A 20,084-nucleotide genomic window follows, 5' to 3' on the forward strand; every position below is an offset into this window, starting at 1 on the left:
TCAAATACTATAATACGCCCGATATTTATGAATTAAACAATGCAAGTACGCAAAGAAATTAAGAATTAAACTACGTAACAAATAAGTGAGCTAGGGGTATACGACTTGCTGCTGGCAGCTGCTTATCCAACAGCGGCAGGGAGCACACTGGCTGTGACCAACCGACACTGGCCGTTCGAAACAAAAACAGAAGACAGATGACTACGCAAATTTACACTATTCAGGTACTAAAGCGCAATGCTACAACTCTCAAATACTATAATACGCCCGATATTTATGAATTAAACAATGCAAGTACGCAAAAACACGCAAAGAAATTAAGAATTAAACTATGTAACAAATAAGTAAGTTAGGGGTATACGACTTGCTGCTGGCAGCTGCTTATCCAGCGGCGGCAGGGAGCACACTCTTTTGCGGAGGATGGTGGTGGGAGGATGCATGCAGATACCTGTCCGTGTTGGTGGGCTACCTATAAACTCTCCAAGCTTCCCCTCTGGCTTCCGGTAAACTTCCCGTCGAAAAAAGGCAATACCTCGTTCAAATGCTTGCATAAAAATGACAGCTGGCGAAAGAGGGGAACCCATAGCTACACCGTCCGTCTGCTCATAAAAATCCCCTTTCCACCTGAAATAGGTGGTTGTCAAACAGTGGTGCACTAGGTCGCAGGTATCAGTTGCCATGCATTCCTCTAAGATGTTCGTGGTGTCCGTCACGGGTACATTCGTGAACAAAGACTTCACGTCAAAACTGACCATCAGATCCCTATCCGATACATGCTTTTCTTTCAAAAGTGCTATAAAATGGTGGAGTCCTTGACAGATGAATCTGTATGGCTCACTAAACATCTAAGCTTCAGAGCCAATTCTTTCACTAATTTGTAGGTCGGTGAGTTAATACTACTCACTGTTGGACGTAAAGGAAAGGCTTTTTTGTGGATCTTTGGTGACAACGGCCGCGGAAGCCTACATTTACGCTTCAAACAGTAGTTTTCGTTGGATTGTTAAAGAAAATGATATCCAGCTCTAGAGATTTAAAAACGTGAAAACGACTCTGAAATTCAATGGAGACTTCACCAGTAATGCAAGTAAATCTTGAAAATATTATGTCCACTTATTCGTGTTTCATATCATAGCAACTCTGGAAATGAACAAATTTTCTTTGCTTAGTTGCAACATAAACAACACAAGTCCACACTGGAATCCATTAATATCCATAAGCATATCACAAACAATGCATCCCTTTCCTCGTAAATGCAAATTCAAATTATTTAAATGATTAGTAAAATCAGTTAGACATGCAAATTTTTTATGAGTGCAAAAACAATGAGCTAAGCATTTTCCGATGCTCAGCCAATGATTTCAGAATGAATGAGTATATCTCCTTATTCCACATCAGCTTCCAAAAACTGTTTAAATTTTCAGTGAGATAGTGATTGAATTCCTCCTCTTATTATATTAGTAATTTTCACATCTTTCATTGTGGGCAGCACTTTTCCAACATCGTGCTTCCTGATGTATAAACCAACAAAACGTTAAACAACTTATTCTGTTTTTTTATAACTGACCATTGAAGCCATTTTCGCTTCTGAACATAACAGCTGCATCATTGGTGCAAACTGCAGAGCACTTTTTAAAATCAACAATTGTGTCAACTCACTTTTTAACATCCAGACCTGTTGTTCTGAGCAACGGAAAAAATGAGTAACTTTTCATGTACGGAAAAGTTGACCACTATTAGACGAATAAGATCAATACTTTTGTTCACACACAAAGGATAATATCAACAGTTTGCAACTAAATTGTTTAGTTTCATTTTTATGCTATATCCCGTATCGGGACACAAGTTTTTACTGCGTTATATGACAAAACAACTGTTTTAATGTGTTAACCAGCATCATCGTGACCAAATGCTTTTGCCATTGCTATTCCATATTCTTTTGCAAGTTCGCCTTTGCTGAAGAATTTCTGATAGTGTGCTAATTTTAAACATACCACATATGACACACTTGAGCTCTTTTGCTTAAGATTTGATTGTTCAGGCAACTCTTGCATCTTTTTCTTTAACTTATCCACTGAAGGGCTTCTTTTGTCATGAGAATAATGTCCATATGTTTCTTTATTGAATGTTGAGCAAGATTAATACATTTTTTTCAACTTAAGTATTTTTCACATATTAAACAGTGGAATTTTTCATCAGAATTATGCACAAAGAAACATTTAATCTCCCACTCTTTATTGAAAACTAAGTTTTCAGTATGCTTTAGTTTCAGCACTCTTGAGAACTGTAATAGAAAAATAACTTCAGTAATAACCACAATCAAACCCAGAATAATAGCTACAGCTATAACCAAAGTGAAAACCTGAACAATAGTGCAATATTACTGAGAATAAATCTGAACAAAACACCGAGAGCATGTAGGCTAACAGAACAATGGTGCCCCTTTGAAATTGGACAGCCAGCGAACATGTGGGAGCCTATGCTTATGCTTTCAGGGATCAGTCAGGCTGCCCCATGTGATTGCTGACAAACAAACCACAGGCTGCAGTGAGACCGTGATGTCACATTGTGAGTAGAGTTGGAAGGGGAAGCAATTACTGGAGGGGAATGACACGAGCTGAGCGGTGCCAGGCCTTTGTAGATTACAGGAAAAAGTGTGCTTCCATACCTGTTGGATGTTCAATACATTTGAAAAAGAAGTATGATTCTGTAATATTCAATACATTTGAAAAAGAAGTATGATTTTGTAGCCATTATGCTGGACAAGCTTAATTACAAAGAACATGAGTGGCCCGTTTGGGCAAATTTGACAGTAAAAATGATCCTTCATCGACAGTGTGACTATACCAAGTAGTCCTGCTTCCTATGCAAATGGGACACTCTTGCAAAAGACAGACACTGGCCTGAGAAAATCTGGCCAATTAGAACGCAAAAAAAATGGATGGGGGGGGGGACTTTGCTATTCAATTCTAGAAAACTAAAGTTCTATCTTTAATTTATATAAAACTTTGCATTATGAGACAGCTTATTAAAACCCTACTATACTACTAAGTATGTAGAAAGTAAGTTACTGTGAATATCAGAAGCTGAGATGAAATAAAGGCTTTTTGAAGCCCTGATGTTCGCGAACTAATGAAAGATGAAACATTTGAAGACAAAATGGATGAAATTTAAAGGTCAAGTTGGACATCCTTTAAACATGTGTCAACAAGTTTCTTGGAAACTGTCAAAATTTCAATTACAAGAATCTTACAAGAAACATGACGGGTAACTTCAGAGTATTTGGTGCCACAGTGAGCTTGAAGCTGTACTTCTGGACTCTCAAGTCAGCTATTTTCCAGAAAATCTTAAGTGCTATGAGAGAGGAACAGGGAGAAAGGTTCCATCATGACATTAAACAAATGGAGCAATAATATTGGGACCAACGGCATGTCAGCATGATAGCTGGGACTGCAAGAAGCTGCACAGGGAGTGTCGTCAGACAATGCGCAGAAGAAAGTGCAGCAGAGGTTTGTGTGGAAAAAGAAGAGACATTAAATTTTTTGCCTTTGTATTAGTCCTGCTGAAGAACGTAGTACTTCAGTATAATGTTAGGAGTGTCTTATTTTACCATGTATTTTTAGTAAAGGTTTTCAGAATGTGTGTGTTTTCTTATATGGTAGCTGGAAAGTGTTAGGATTTGTAAACTTAAAAAAACATCAAGCTCACTTAAAATGATCAGCAAAAAAAATTGAAACTATAAATTTGTAGACCATTGTATTTACTAGTAAAAAGAGGAATATTGTTTATAAATGATCCATAATTCTGATCTGTTGATCGAGCATTTGGAACCTTTGCCTTTCCACAAGTGAGTGCTGTCTGCCAACTGAGCTACACAAGCATGACTTAAGTCCATCATCACAGCTTTACATCTGCCAGTAGTTTATCTCCTTGCCCACGAAAGACGGGGTTGAGTCCTGGCCCAGCACACAGTTTTAATCTGCCAGAAAGTTTCATATCAGTGCACAAACTGCTGCAGAATGAAAAATTCATTCTAGAAACAGCCCATAGGCTGTGAATAAACTATGTCGCTCCAGTTGAATAAACCATGTTGCTGCAGTAACCTTTCTTCCAGCAGTACTAGTCCTACAAGTTTCGCAGAAGAAGTTCTGTGAAGGGTGTAAAGTAGGAGATGAGGTAAAAGTGGAAGTGAAGCTGTGGGGGTTGGTAGTGAGTTGTGCTTAAGCAGCTCAGTTGGTAGAGCAGTAGCTCGGCAAGGGCAAAGGACTCGAACTGGAGTCCTGGCTCAGCACACAATTCTATCCTGCCTGAAAGTTTCAGTATTCTGTATTATTTTACACACTTTTTTCAATTGCTAATTCATCAATTTTTGAAGTTCTGCTGGTAGCCTCTCTAGTGTAGATTCAAAGTGTGTGTGTGTGTGTGTGTGTGTGTGTGTGTGTGTGTTTAGCTAATTAGATCAGTGAAGGCACCAAGAGAAGAGAATTACACAAGCAAAGTATCCAAGAGTTAACCATAATCTAGAAATGAGAGAATATTTCCAGTACAGTATACCTGCATGGTTATAGGACAAGTAAAATTTCAATGAAAAGACATTTGGCATATTGCAGCATGAAAAATGTAATTTAAAATTTTCTGAATCAAGGGATTCACGTTACTTTTTTAAAAAGGTGATCAAACATAACAAGTCTCTCCATGCTACAAACATTTAAAATGGATATGGTTCTTCGAGTCGCCATACATGATTGACAGCATTGCAGCATACTCGTGTGAGCTCTTTGAGTAGTCTTGTTTGCTGTGAAAGATAAATTTGGAGGTTTAGGTGAGTAACTGTTGGAGGCTGATGGGCTACACATTGTCTCACTTTAGTGTATTCCAGGCAAGTTCTTGAAGTGGCTATGCTGCTCCTTCAAGAAATGTTACAAATGGAACAGCTAGATGCTTAACATCGTCAATGAAAATGACATCTCCACCAGCTGCATCTCCACAAAGCCACGTGAGTGGTTATAGTACCTTATCTCTGTACCTCTGGGCATTAAAAATATTTTCCAAGAAAGATGTGTAGCTCTGTTCACTCATCCAACATCCCTCTTTCCCATGCCAGGAGCCCATCATTACTAAACTGATCTTTTCCCATGAGTCACATGTAATTGCACTGCCTACCAGTTTCCATTTAGAAGGATGCATGACAAAAATAATTCTGCAAAGTGAAATAGGGTTCGTCACAAAGAGCACTGTTGTCCTTCTGTAGCCCAGTTTCATTGTTCCTGGTACCATAAAATAAGGGCTGGTCTCTGCACTTCTGTGGACAGTACAAGCATTTAGGACATGTGACATTGTGAACAACTGCTGTGAACCTTATTTTACAGCTTAGCTTGTTGGGAAATAGCAATTTCTATGACAGCTGTTAGGTCTGCAAGCAGTTGCCTTGCAATCATCAGAGGATTTTATTGTGCAATTAACAGTTAGTAACAGTAGCATGGAATAAATTTTAGCTAACAATGTACTGGTACATGCTGAACATTTCGCCTATCTTGGAACTGCTACTGAAGCTGAAAAATGTCACTTTATGATAAATTCAGCAATGCTGAAACTGCAGTCTGCATCTAACCTATTTAAGGTATATGAGCCTTGAAACTTACAGAACAGGGTCCAAATGGCATCTTCGTGAAGTTTTATTGTTAAATTCACAAAAGAGATCACTCTACTGACAACAGAACTTCAAATATGACTTGGACATCAGCGGTCAAGTACACTATTTTCATTGCTTTTGAATCACTTACCCCTTCTATGAAATGCTTACTGCTGCCCTGTAAAGATAGATATCACAGCTGTGGTATGTTGGAAAGAATTGATCTCAGTTTACAGAGAATGTTAATGTTTTCAATTTATATTTTCCAGTTCCTGATTTGGATGATAGTGCAGGTCAGTATTGCAGATGAGTAGTAATTCGTATTCACGTAATAACTATTAAAGTATGTGTACCCAGATGACTTGTCTGACACAACAGTAATTTTGTTTGAGGGCCAGCATGTAAAGCTGTGATATAAATTAAAATAACAACATATGTCAACTGAATATCATCACTTTCATATAATGTACCACAATACGCTTGACAATGTGATCCAGGCATTAAAGGCACCACAACTATTCATTTATCAGTGGGGAGGTTGCTGTCCTGCTTTGTATCTTATACTGGTTGTGACAAGACACCACTCCAAACACCAATGGAATATGGAACAGATAACAATAGTGCCTTGTGATAACTAGTAGACTCCAGTGCTATTCTGGTACAAGTATCAAAATCCCTACAATATTTCCTGAGATTAGCCTTCCTATATATACAGAGAAATATGACTGGGGACTTTTATTTATATGTATGGAAGGAAAGTATATATGTAGCTTCTGGTACAAACAATTTTATGTGGCTCAATGGTTTGGTGCAAGTGTTTCATTTGGACATTACTTTGGCAACTTCTGTGTTCCTAATTGGTTATTCAAGCAGGGAAGGGGGACAAGCTGTTTAACGTGGAATCCATGAATCTTAGCATCATTGAGAGATGATGCTAGGTTACAAGGCAGACTAAAAATTTTTCGTGGTCTAACCAGAATCAATCTTGCGACCTGTTGCTTTCCAGGCACGTACTTTACCATTAGGTCACCACACCCAACACTGGTTTTTGTCAAGCTTCATTGCTCCTTTGAGCTGTTTCAGCTGTGATGCTAGATGGCAATGGTTTTGTTTTCACAGTGACCGTGGACTTTAAGTCGTCATAATTCAGCCAAATTCCACAAAATACTTCAGAATTATACACACTTACGTTACTCATAAATTAGCCAAAACCGGATCAAAATCCCTAAAGTAGTTCCTGAGAATAGCCTGAGCATACAGACGGAAAGCAATGACATAGGACTTCAATTTATATATGTATAGATATATGAAGGAAAATGTTGTTAGTAAAAATCTCGAAAATTTCTTGAACAATTTACTTCACATTTTTACATGATACTCTAATAAGCATTTGGATGGACATAGGGTATATATTTTTGTACAAGTTTTATGTTAAAACCAACTGTGAGAAAGAAAATGCTGAGTGGTGCTGTATTGTGAAAGGTGCCATTTCATTCTCTGTCCCATAATCAGTTTTAACTATGATAGCAGGACATGTAAACATTTATGCAAAACATTTCTCCCGTATACAATGTTTCTCCCGTACATATAGTTTCTCTGTATATACAACTTTAAACAAAAATTATGTACATAACAATGTACTGTTTGTTTTCCTCCTCCCAGTTGGTTTTAACAGAGAACCTATATATTAGTAAAGTTGCTTTTATGGCTTTATTGGCTTATGATTAGAATAATACTATGCACTCTGGATCATCAGAAGCTTTGTAATGCTACCTGTTCACAAATTAAAACTATGTGAAATAATGCCATTAAAGCTACTATCCTCACAGATCCAGCAGCTGGAGAGGACTCTCTCATACCCTGTATACCAATGATCCCAACTGATGTATCCACTCAGTTTCATTTGCAGTAAAAATAAAGAACGCTCAATGTCGGACGTTCAGATACTTTGAAATTGATTTATGGTTTGTATGTTTTTCACATGGTCACATGTATGTTGCCCTTTCATGAAAAAGTAGTTCAGAAAACCAGTTCACACTCTGCCACACAGTAGCCAAAAAATGAAACATGTATATCTGACATTTCGCAATTGTATTGCGTACAAGAAATTTACAAAAACCTAAAAGCAGTAAAAAACCAAACAAAGGATTCCTTTTATGTTGTAGACAATTTATTATGAGTTCCATACCTTCATATTGGGTCTTGACAGTTAGGATATATATCAGATTGTTACATATAGTTAGCAGCTGTGAAGTACTGCTGGGTTCTGTATAGGCAAATAAAATGATGGCACTGATGTTAACAATAGAATATGCTCTAACATTAAATGCATGACTGTTGGTTCATATTGGACTCATACATCCTTAGAAAATGTGAAACTTTATTGATGTCTTTCACACAATACAAACACGGAGCCTCTTCTCAATTACTACATTGTAAGTTCTGACATTTCGTTTGACACAGCTGTAATTTCCTTAGGAAAGTTAATTTTATAAGCATTGCAATCATTGTACGGCTGTGTTTCTGTCTCGTTGAAATCTCATTTCTTATGTGGGATAGGTGATCTGTAATGTTGTGTGTGTGTGTGTGTGTGTGTAGGGAATAAGAGTAGAGCATTTTGACGTAATGTCATATTCAAAATACAGTCAATTAGAACTTATTGAAAGCATGTACTTGATTTTGGACCATTCTCATTGTAGGTCATATCTCTCTTACTTCTTCGCGTTTTTCTCATATGTATGCCTCCCCTCTATTGGCCTTTGCTCTTCTTATTTCCCAGTTTCACAGCTTTCAGGTGTCACTTTTTACATCCCATTGTCAATTTTCGTGCTGTCCATTTCTGTTCTCTCTTGTGGTAGCTGCAGGGAACACTAGTTACAGAAGCTTGCATTCTTTCTTCTTACATTTGTGAAAATCTGCTGCTGCCTTTGTGACTATTCATTTTTCATCTTTGTTTGGCTGAGAACACTTCTTAATGTGTGGAACCATTTCTTAGTGTTTTCAGCTAATTACATTTCAGTGCATCCTCCAGCTTATTGAGCCAGATTTTCAGCATTCAGGTTGCATTTTATGAAAATTATTTTGCATCGGAATATACATCATAACAAAATTAACTTTTCATTTATTTTACAGAACAAAGAAGAAAACTGCAGATGGTGATACCTATTTAGAAAGTAGAGTATGCCAGTTGAGATACTTCAGCAACATTGCTGGTTATAATGGGGTATGTACACTACATTCTATATCTGGTAAAGCACACTATTCTGTTTGTTGTGTGAATGCATGTTCTTTTGAAAATAAACATACAGAGTTAGTTCATTACATGGCTGTAATATTTCCCATTTTTCATGTATTGCAGCAGTGTTAGTTTCAATTCAGATTGAGTGTATTCTTTCTTATGTAAACAGTAACTGGATTCCACAACAGATTTAAGATTTGTAAACTGTCTAAGCACCCAAATATTTTGCAGCTCCAATTCAGTGACAAATATTCCTTCTCTTGACACTCTGTATTGATCATTACCACAATTTTGTCCTGATTGTGTCTTGTAGTTTTGCACACTGGGACATATTCTTTTTCTGTTGCAAAATCAGCTCTTCCACAAAGAAGAATGGCATCCGTGAAGAACAAGGCTTCATCGCATTATTGTGGATCTTGTAGTATAGCTTGAACTGTAGATATAAACAAGCCAGCAATTTCGTGTAGTGTAGGTTGTATGGCACAAAGTAGGTTTTCTCTACTTGTTTCCATAGCACAGTAACATGCTCTCAAATGACAGGTGAAGTTCATAGTGATGGGAACTGTCCTTAAGGGTGGTCCTCCATCAGTGTTGTCATAACTCATCTGAACCGTTTGAATATGATTGACCATTGTGAACATTCTTTCACAAGCACTTAAAACATTTCTTTTGGTCATCATCCTCCTCCATCAGTTCCCAAGAAAAACTGAATGAAAAGCAACAGCTTACCACTGTTTCTTCCTCTGCTTCATGCTAAGTGATTAACAAGTATCATAGATCAGCAGCAGAGTGTGTGCCGATTTGAAACTTTATGACAGTTAAAAATTGTGTACTGAACTCTAAACTGTGTAGCACTGATGTACTGGTAGAAGGGAAGCTGGAGAGGGGGGCAAGTAGTAAGTCATGCCTAGTAGTGCAGTTGGCAGAGAACATTTGCTCACGATAGGCAAAGGCTCCGAGTTTGGGTCTCGGTCCGGCACACAGTTTTCATTTGTAGGAAGTCTTGGTTATGATAGGGGTTTCCTCTCTGCCCTTTGTTTAATACTCCATGCTTCTTGCAACTGCTGTATATACGCATCCTTGGACAATCAGAAAAATCTGGGAGAAACCCAGAAATTTTTTCGTCGGGAAGAAAACTGGGAATTTTTTAGAATTCCGGGAATTTTTCATTGTTCTAGTTTCCAATTAAATTTTTGTAATTTTAACTGATAAGGACTGATACTCTAACAAAAAATTTTACTTTAGCTCACTACTGCAGAATAATGCTGCAGCAATAAAACATAAATGGGAGAAGAGCACCAAAATGAAACTTAAAATTCCAAAGAAAATTCACCATTTTCAATACCATGGTGTATACGACTCGGGACAACCGGTAGATGCAGGAAAAACCTGGGAATTTTTCCATCCGGGAGAAAACCGGGAAAAACCTGGGAATTTTTTAGAATTCCGGGAACTTTTTTGTTTTAGTTTTCAGTTAGATTTTTGTAATTTTGACTGGTAAGAAACAATACAATAACAAAATATCCCGCTACTGCAGAATAATACTGCAGCAATGAAACGTGAGCGAGAGAAAAAAAAACGAAAATAAAACTTAAATTGCAAAGGAAATGCGCCATATACAACAACAAAACACAGTACTCATACAAGCGTCTGCCAACAGCAAAATGTGTCAAAGGATTAGGAAGATTACGCAGTGCTTCATAACAACAAATTTTCTCCGATGATCATGACGTCACAACTGTTCACATTAAATTTGTTTGAGCAGTTGTGAGCGGGCTCGTGCACATGCGCAGTTGAATCACGCATGAGTAGTACCTTCTCCAGCTTCTGGCTACAGATGTGTTGCTGTTGGTTGTGTAAGCAGTCGCAGCAAGCAGCTAGATGTTCTGGGAAACATTTTACTGGCGCGTCCAAGCTGCCAAATTCACTGGTGGCAAACCGGGGTATCTGCCCCTGGCAGCAATTTCAGGGTGGTGGTGGCAGGGGTTTGAGGAGAAAACCTTGTTTCACAAAGCGCCTAGTATCCAGCGCACCTTAGGCTATCGATTATTCATATGATTTTGAAACGCTGTTGGTTTTTGAACATATTCAAAATTTATTTCTGAATGAATCATTAGTTGATTTTTGAATGCGTGCATAGTGTACGTCATGCCTCTGCCAGGGGAATTCCCGTCGCATCTATAAATAAGCTGGCCGAAGTGGCCGTGTGGTTCTAGGCGCTGCAGTCTGGAACCGTGAGACCGCTACGGTCGCAGGTTCAAATCCTGCCTCGGGCATGGATGTGTGTGGTGTCCTTAGGTTAGTTAGGTTTAACTAGTTCTAAGTTCTAGGGTACTAATGACCTCAGAAGTTGAGTCCCATAGTGCTCAGAGCCATTTGAACCATCTATAAATAAACTTACCTGCACACGGAAGGGGATGGGGCTACACAAACTGAGCGGGATAAAGCCGAACGGGTGAATGCCAATCGCTGTTTGTTTATGTAGTTGACTGGGTTTTCGAAAGATCAGCATAGTTATAAGTAACAGTGAAATCCATAGATTCAGACTACCACAGTGGACATAAATGACTAACAGGTAAGAAGGAATACGTATTATCATCTTGGTGTATTCAGGAGAATGAAATTCTTACAGAAAATTTTTGGCCAGACTGCTACACTAGTAAGGGCCAGTTGTACAGTCCCTGGTAGCAGCCGTCTTAAGTTCTATTCTGGGAGTAGCGTGGAAAACGACAGTTGATTGTGGCAGGGTTAATGAAGTTAACCAGGGAATAAGTTTTGGCACTGGCAGGAATAGTTACAGAATTAATGATAAGATTGATTGTCAGAACGAGGAAGGAGAAGAAATAGGAGCATCACACAAATTATGGAAGAATATGACGATTCCAAATTTATATAAAAATTTCAAACTACTACTTTTCGATCTCATGCTTCAGAAACTGAAGCGTATGAATGAAATGTAAAATTATTACTGAACACAAAGCATTTTGCTTATAGTAGGCGTAATAGGCATTTCATATTGGTACTTCATGAATTATATTCCGTCGTGTTATAAAAATGACTATTTGTGCCAAAACAGCCCCGTTTATTTGGTGTGTATTACAATTGCTGCAATATTGGAAAGGCCTATTTCGTTTTATCTAGCAGACAGTAACAAAATACACGTAATCAGATCGAGAAATCACACCAGTCTTGGGTACTGTTTGTATTGACCCCTTTTTCAGTATTAGACAACATTTCGTTTTTTCTTGTATCAAAACGTTCGACGAACTTTGATGAGATAATAGATTCTTTCCCAGAAAGGAAAGCACGCCCTGTAAAACTGTACTGAGGTAAGAGAGAGAAAAAATGCTAGAACTTAAGGATTGAAGAAATGTGTACTGTCTTGTTTTTCTCTTGTCTTTACTGGTTTTATGTATATTATATTTAATTTTAAGTCACTTAAGAAAGCAAGTTATTAGCTAATAGGCAACAAAGAGTGCAAATTTTTTGAAGAGTTCTCCTGGTTGCAAATAACCCCATCCAGTATTAACTGCGAAGTTTTTTTAAAAGAGGGGTTGGATGTCAAACTGGGAGCAGGAGAGGCACCACAGGACATTTTAATTTCTACTGACCTGAATATAGTCTGATGGAATCCATTACAAAATGTACACGTTTGAATTCCACAGAGCAAAATACAGTGACGTGAGATTGAAGAATGCTATGTGAAGAGAAATGGCACTGCACTTTGGTACACTTAAGACCAAATAACATGTCTCACATTTTCTCGAACACATATGTTTAACGTATCAGATTCTTCAGAACGATGTGCGCTATAAAATGAACAAATTTTAGAAAAGTCAACTTTATTAAAATTTTTGGCGTCCTACCTCAAATGCAGGAGGGGGAAGGGGGGCATTACTATCTAGTATTGCCGCGGTTCGAAAATATCGTTGATCCGGGGCTGATGCTTAGAGCAGTCTGAGTAGTAGTGGGGAGGTGGATAGTCTCAACGTGCCCCATGTTTAAGTTCAATGATTTTGCTGTTTCCGCTTCGTTTATTGCTTTCACGTCTAATGAAACAAAAGGGATTTCTGTGACCAGGAGCTATCAAATGAATTAAAATACATTCACATAATTACAGAAAGGTAAAATATATTATTAGTTTCAGATTTTATTTTATTTCCATCTTTCTGACAGTAAAGCATTAATTGCCTTGCAGAACGATGAAGTTGTTTTTGTCGGTTTGCTAAAGAAATTTGGCTTTTATTAGACGTTACAGCTGAGGCAATCAATGCATTTGAAGCGAAGTGTTAAATGTGCATGTTTTCATCTTCTAGCACTTATGGCATTATGCCATAATGGAAAGAACCAAACATGAGAATACAATACTGGTACTCCAAGAAAATTTACTTTCGAATCTGGACGTACGAATCTGCACTTTAAGTCGAATTATGCATTTTAGTATGGTTCATGAAATTCCGATGCTCGTGGAGTATCCTCTGATGCCTTGTTTCCTTTATAACATAATGTAAGATCTTTTAATGTTTTACACGTACGAACACATGGGCTTCCTGCGTCATCGTAGCTGTGCAAGCGCGGTGACGCCTGTTATCTGGCGCTCTCTGACAACTGCTGAAACAAACCTATTTCTAACAGGTCGCGGGAAAATATTGCGAATGATTGTTTGAAAAGCGTTACTTTCAAAGTAAATTTCCTTTAACGGAGAATGTACAATGAATTTCATAAATCACAGATTGTTTGACTCTCATTTAAAAATCAACTCTTTGCGGACAATCATTTAGAAAAATTTTGAGCCCAGAAGGTCAAACATTTATGTCGCTATTAAAAATTTTATTGGCACATTTGTGTGATGTATCTGAAAGCGTAACACAAGCAAAAAAAGATCGACATTATACGTAAAAGCTTCTCTTACAGCTAATTAATCTTCATTATATGTGAAAGCTTTGCTTTTCTTGTAACAACACTATGTATATTAATTTAAACCATTAACTTTTCCTGTTAGTGTGTACACGCTACTTAACAGTGATATTGCTATTGGCTGACTACATCACTGAATATCTGCTATCATCGGCTGGCGAGATCACGTAACATGAGCCATGACTGGCTAACAAAAGAGCATCGCAATTCGTAATACAAAAATATGCAGCACAGATGTTGCTACACGTCAAAGATCTTTCCAAAACGCGAAATTCTACGCTGGTGTATAAAACCATAACCATTCAAAGGACTGATAAGTTTTACAGTTCCGAGGAGGAGTATACTGTCACTTAACACAGAAAAAGTGTATTTTCACCTGGGAGAAAGTGTATTTTTAACCGGGAAATCTGGGAATCTTTTTTTCTTGTCCACGTATAAAAAACACAGTGCACACACAAGCATCTACTGATAGCAAATAGTGTCAAAGGCTTTAGGATGAAAACTATGCAATACTTTCCAACAACAAACTGCTTTCAATGAGCGTTCCATCACAACTGATTACGTTAGTTTTGTCTGATGAATTGGTAGCGGACTCCTGTGCATGTGTAGAGCTGAAGTCACGTATGAGCTGCACGTTCTCTCACTTCTAGCTACTTGAAGTGTGGCTGTTAGCTGTATGAGCAGTAGCAGCAAGCAGCCAGATGCTAGATGGAAAAATTTTTCTAGCACACCCAAGTTGTCAGATCGGCACATGTGCGGAGCAGCCTGGTTTGTAGTGCAGGAGTAGTCTCCACGTGACACGTTTACATTTTGTGATTTTGCTGTTTTGTTTACATTTACATCTCTTATGTCAAATGAAAACAAAGTTGATTTTTGTGGCTCGGAGTTATCAAGTGAATTAAAATACAGTCACTTAATGAAGGAAGATTAAAATATGTTATTAGTTTCAGTTTTCTGATATTATTTTATTTCCACATCATTGGCAACTGATTTCTTTCCATGTTATTGGCAGTCGAGCATTAATCATCTTGCAGAGCAATAAAGTTATAGTTTCCTAGAGAAATTTAGCTTTTATTAATCTTTTATGCAGAGGCAACCAATTTATTTGAAACAAAGTGTTTCATTCCACACTGTTGGCTAGTTTCAACTGTTCACTAATTTTCAAGTGCACATTTTCACCTTTTGGCATGCATGGCATAGTACCATAATGAACAATACATGAGAAACTACAGTACTGGTACTCCAAGAAAACTGGCATCCTGAAAACCACAGTGGAAAGCTTAATACCAGGTAGGAGCCTACTTCAGTGTGAATCTGGGCATACGAATGTGCACTTTAAGCCGAATTATGCATTAATTATGCCTCCCATGAAACACACTGTTTTTCAATCACAAGACATGTTTCAACACTTGTCTGGTGCCTTCTCAAGGCTTGACGCTATTTCTTAATTTGTGTTGTTTACATCTTAAATTTACTGAATGCCATTGTTAGGTAAATTATAGATTGGCAGCATACCATGTTATCATTATAACTCTATACAAGACTTTATATTTGCTCCTGGAACAGAATATATACAGTTTCATGGCTTCACAGAAAACCTTGTTCATTTTTACACCATTTGAAAGTCGTGAAAAACTTATTGTCCTTAGTTCTGGCATATACAAACAGTTGGTTTTTGCAAGAAATTTATATTCCTTCTTACTAGCTCTTTGCAGTACTGTGTGGACGTAAACGTGATTGGAAATGCTAGATAAGATTATTGGAGAGTAGGAATTAAAAGAAAACAGTATTAAAGTCACTATTTAACAAAGTATTTGGGTACTTTAAGTTGTATAATATAGTTTTGAAATGACTGCTTTCTTATTTTGCATTCCTTATCTGGATAGGATATCATAAAACAATTGCCGTAAGTACAGTGACTGCATATGTCCTTTCCTAACAACATACTACAGTGCTGCACTCGGTCATGTGATGCCCCACCACACAAAATTCTAAACATAAATGCAACAAGAAGCGTATGAGCAGAGCAAACACCAAGCATGGGCTTCCTATATCATGCAGCTTCTTATTCACAGTAAAGCCTGTTTGTTGACGCTCTGACAACTGTTCAAATGTACCTATTGATAACAGGTCACAGGAAAATATTGCGAATGGTAGTTTGAGAAGCGTTATTTTCAAAGTGAATTTCCTTTTATGCAAAATGAATTATGTTACACATGGAAAAATTTCAGGCCCAGAAGACCAGCCATTTATGTCATTATTTAAAATTTTATTGGCACATTTGTGTTTGAAATATCTTAAAGGGTAACATATGCAAAAAAAGAACCAATATTATATGTGAAATCGTAGGTTTGTTTGCAGCTATACTATATGTTTATTAATTTAAACCATTAACTTCTCTTATTTGGGTGTTCATGCTACTTAACAGTGATGTTGGTATTGGCTGCCTACAACAAGTGTCCTATGCTCTGAGTATTTGCTGTCATTGGTAGACAAGATCACGTGATATGAGTTATGAGTTGCCGATAGTCAGGCTTTGGAAACCAATGTGCGGTGTTTGGTGGAATTTGTATTTATAATTTCATAATAAGAATGTATATAGTACATCAAAGTCCTTTCCAAAACACATTTTTTTTTGTTGTGTTTCATTTAGTAAAATACCGGGAACTTCTATGCCAGTGTATAAAACTTTCACCATTCAAAGAATCTGTAAATTTTACAGTTCCAAAGGAGAGTGTACTATCACTTAAAATGGAAAAAAGTGTGTTTTTTACCAGGAAATGTGGGAAAAATCTAAGAATTTTTTTTCTCGTCTGCGTATATACTCTGAACTGTCAATTTTTATTTTACTTTTGGTCTGTTGAACGATTTAAGTGTTGGGCCATGTTTGTCAGCAGTTTGATCATCAAATTAATATTGCCAATCCACCAGAATGACTTATCCCATCAAGGTACTTGAAACTGGCCTAAGAGGCCTAAGACAGAAATTGTGCAATATTATGAAAATAAAATAAAAATTAACTGTGGCAGACAGTATGGAGTCATTCAAAAAAGTCGTAGCAATTATGAATGTTATGTTAGTGTTGACTGGAGGGACTCAAGCTGGTAGCTACATTTCAAATATGGATAGTAAGCATACTATTTACATTACCCACAAACTACATGCAAGATACAGAATTTGCTGCTATTGTTACAATGTGATCACCATCATCATATCATATCATTATCATTCTTTTCCTCGGTGAACTGTTTATTCACTTCTTCCCTACATAGTACTATATCATTTTGTGCTTCCTTGCTGGCCGGTGTGGCCAAGCAGTTCTAGGCGCTTCAGTCTGGAACCGCGTGACTGCTACGGTCGCAGGTTCGAATCCTGCCTCGGGCATGGATGTGTGTGCTGTCCCTAGGTTAGTTAAGTTTAAGTAGTTCTAAGTTCTAGGGGACTGATGACCTCAGACGTTGAGTCCCATAGTGCTCAGAGCCATTTTGTGCTTTCTTGGTCAGTGTTTGTGCATTAGAAATTAGCTCTTTTTCCCATTTAGTTTACATTATTACTTTTTTAAAAGATAAAAATGTAACAGCTATATGTTTTTCCCTTTTTTTCTTTCCCACTCCCAAGCATGGTTTGAAAGCTTTATTTCTGTGAAGGAGTGTGAAGTATTTTGCAATTTTGTGGGTTTTGGACTTTAGTGAGTCTGAAAAGCAAAGGCAGTTCATCCATAAAGAAAGAAGTAAGTTATGTTGTTAAATTCTATTGAAGTGGATAATGAGTTGAGTAATTTTCTTTGTTTGTAATTTAATGACATATTGTTCTGTGAAATGTTGTTTTGCTAGAAATGGTGCAAAATAATGTACAGATATCTAAAAGAAAAGACATAATGTGTTTCAGAGCAGAAGCACCATAAATTTATCATAACAGGTCAGTTTGCAGCAACTATATGAGTGAAAGTTTGCTTTCCATTATGTGAGAAATATGTAGTCCTGATTATCAGCTGTTAATGATGTTGAGAAGCGTATCCATATTGGGCACCATGTGTCTATCCTAGGATTATGGAAGGAAAACTGGACATCACCTCAACTGTATATGATTTGTCTATTTCACAACTGCTCTTGGATGTTTCCTCTTATCAAATGAAATGAGATGTGTAAAATGTATTCCTAATGCATGTAAGAACCAGTGATGCTCTTCATATTGCTATGAAAAAATTGTCCAGTAATCTGGGCCATTCACTCTAGGTGCCACCCCCCCCCCCCCCTCCCCTATTCTTATAGGGAACATATCTGATAATGATATAGATTTCATCATAATAGAACGAAAATAGATCACTCAATTGTACAGACACATAGAATGTATAACATTATGAGGATAGAATGGTTACTCAACTGTGACGTTGCTGAAGGAAACATCCTGTCATTTATCTGAAGTGTTTTTGGAAAATTGCAGTAAATCTAAATCAGGGTGTCCAGACAGAGTAAATTATATGGTTCAATTGCTTTATCTCATTCTGTTGGTCCCAGTTGTACAACATTATTTTGTTCATACACAATTTGCACGAGATATGAGCCATCTGGATAGCTGAGCACTTTAGCATGCTACTCTTAGGATTCATGCTTGTCACAGATTGAATCTGCATCAGATTAATGGCAAGGGCTGGTGAGCTGGCCACCCTTGGTGTCATTTGTAGGTGGTTATACACATGCAACTAAGTGAATACCATGCTGGCACTCACATCCCACCTCAGGTACATTCTGCTGTTCAAAAGTTTTTTGTTTGTTTTTGCTTGGTAAAAATTAGTACAAAAATGGCTCTTGTTCCATTATTACATGTAGAACTATTAGTGAAATACTTATAGTCTGATTGAAATTAGTTGATAGTTGACACTTCACATGTTGGAGCAGCCTTCTTCCAATCAGAGCACACATCATCACGCCTAAACTGTTCACCATTGCCAAACTGCCGCAACCAGTTGTCAGTCCACTTGTAATTCCTGGTCTGACTGTTTTTCTTGATTTATTTGGAGCCAGAATCCTAGGTCTGGCTCTTTCATTTTGCATTTGATAAGGCGTGATAACCACACAAAAAACAGCACACACAAAATGATGAAAACAAAATATACATTTCATACACAGCACTAGCAAAACATTACTGGAGCCTTTCACATAAGACATGATTCGGTGTTACATATTAGATTGTTACTACCAGAAACATTGCATTAGACCAAACTTTTCTGAAAACAGCAAATCATCATTTCAACTGGTTGTACAGAGGAGTGAATATAACACTCTAACATGGAGAGACACCATGAAGCAGTGATTAAGGGAGAATTCTAATATGCAGAAGGTTGTGGGTCCAAATCTCGTCACATGACATAACTTTTTAATTTTGCATATCTTTATCAAAATGACTCCGATTATTATTGTTTTCATTTATTTGGTTTAAATGCATTTTTTTATTTTTAATCTTTTTTACATCACCTTCAACATCATATTGATTTTTTTATCAGGACATGTCATCGTTTGGTATCATGTCAGCTCGTGTTGCCAGCGTGAGGATAGTTTCAGGTAACCGATGAAAGCAAGAAGTTACTGTTCACTTTTAGAGCTGAAACTGAATTTTTTTGTCTTGAGTTTGCTCGTAGAGCACAGCTTTAATCATCGTGAACAAAGCGAGTGTGATAAACAGTTCTGCTGCAGGTTGTTGACCACTGTTTTCTTGGATACATTGCACTTCACAAGGTTGTGATCAGGTTAGCACATGAGCATAAATTCAGGGCTATAAAACATGTCATGGTCACTTAAAATCAGCCGTGGACAGACTGTCTTGCATTCCCGCCATGCCTGATGGTAACTGCCTCCATCGTTGCTCTGCATTACATGAGCAGCACTTGTGGAGTAACCCACAGTGTATATGTGTCGCCTTTAACTGAGCAGCAGCCAATGTGGCAGCACTGTAGCATCGAGTGATAGATGTCAACTGTCAAGTAATTTTAATCGGACTGTAGTAATGTTTTTCCAGGTATGCACAACAGATTGGTATGTGTACTCACTTGGTGCAGTATGGTTACCCAGTTTTTTTTAATTCTTTACAATGAGTTGACTACTTTATTTTAGTTTTTATTCTTATGGCCCTTTCCTGCTGTTTGAGAACTGTCCATATTTTCTGATTTTGATGTTCAGTGTAGAATCCGATAGGTAAGAAACCGTAAGGAAATTGCCATATCACAGAAGAACTGACCATGAAGCCTTAATAAAAGAGTATACTTCTTTCCTAATGGCTTGAAACACATATGCCAGTTTCACT

At 37.5% G+C, this 20,084-nt stretch overlaps 1 protein-coding gene across 6 annotated transcripts in view; it reads left to right on the plus strand.

Annotated features, from left to right (window-relative positions):
* LOC124777949 (cleavage and polyadenylation specificity factor subunit 1) overlaps window positions 1-20,084 on the plus strand; it is a 299,452-nt gene that overhangs the window by 193,975 nt on the left and 85,393 nt on the right. For all 6 annotated transcript variants that reach the window (XM_047253499.1, XM_047253500.1, XM_047253504.1 and 3 more), the window contains one exon: window positions 8,762-8,852. In XM_047253499.1, the coding sequence (XP_047109455.1) occupies window positions 8,762-8,852 (91 nt within the window). The remainder of the gene's footprint in view (window positions 1-8,761; window positions 8,853-20,084) is intronic.

The sequence above is a fragment of the Schistocerca piceifrons genome, chromosome 2 (assembly GCF_021461385.2).
Source record: "Schistocerca piceifrons isolate TAMUIC-IGC-003096 chromosome 2, iqSchPice1.1, whole genome shotgun sequence".
Taxonomy (NCBI): Eukaryota; Metazoa; Arthropoda; class Insecta; order Orthoptera; family Acrididae; genus Schistocerca; species Schistocerca piceifrons.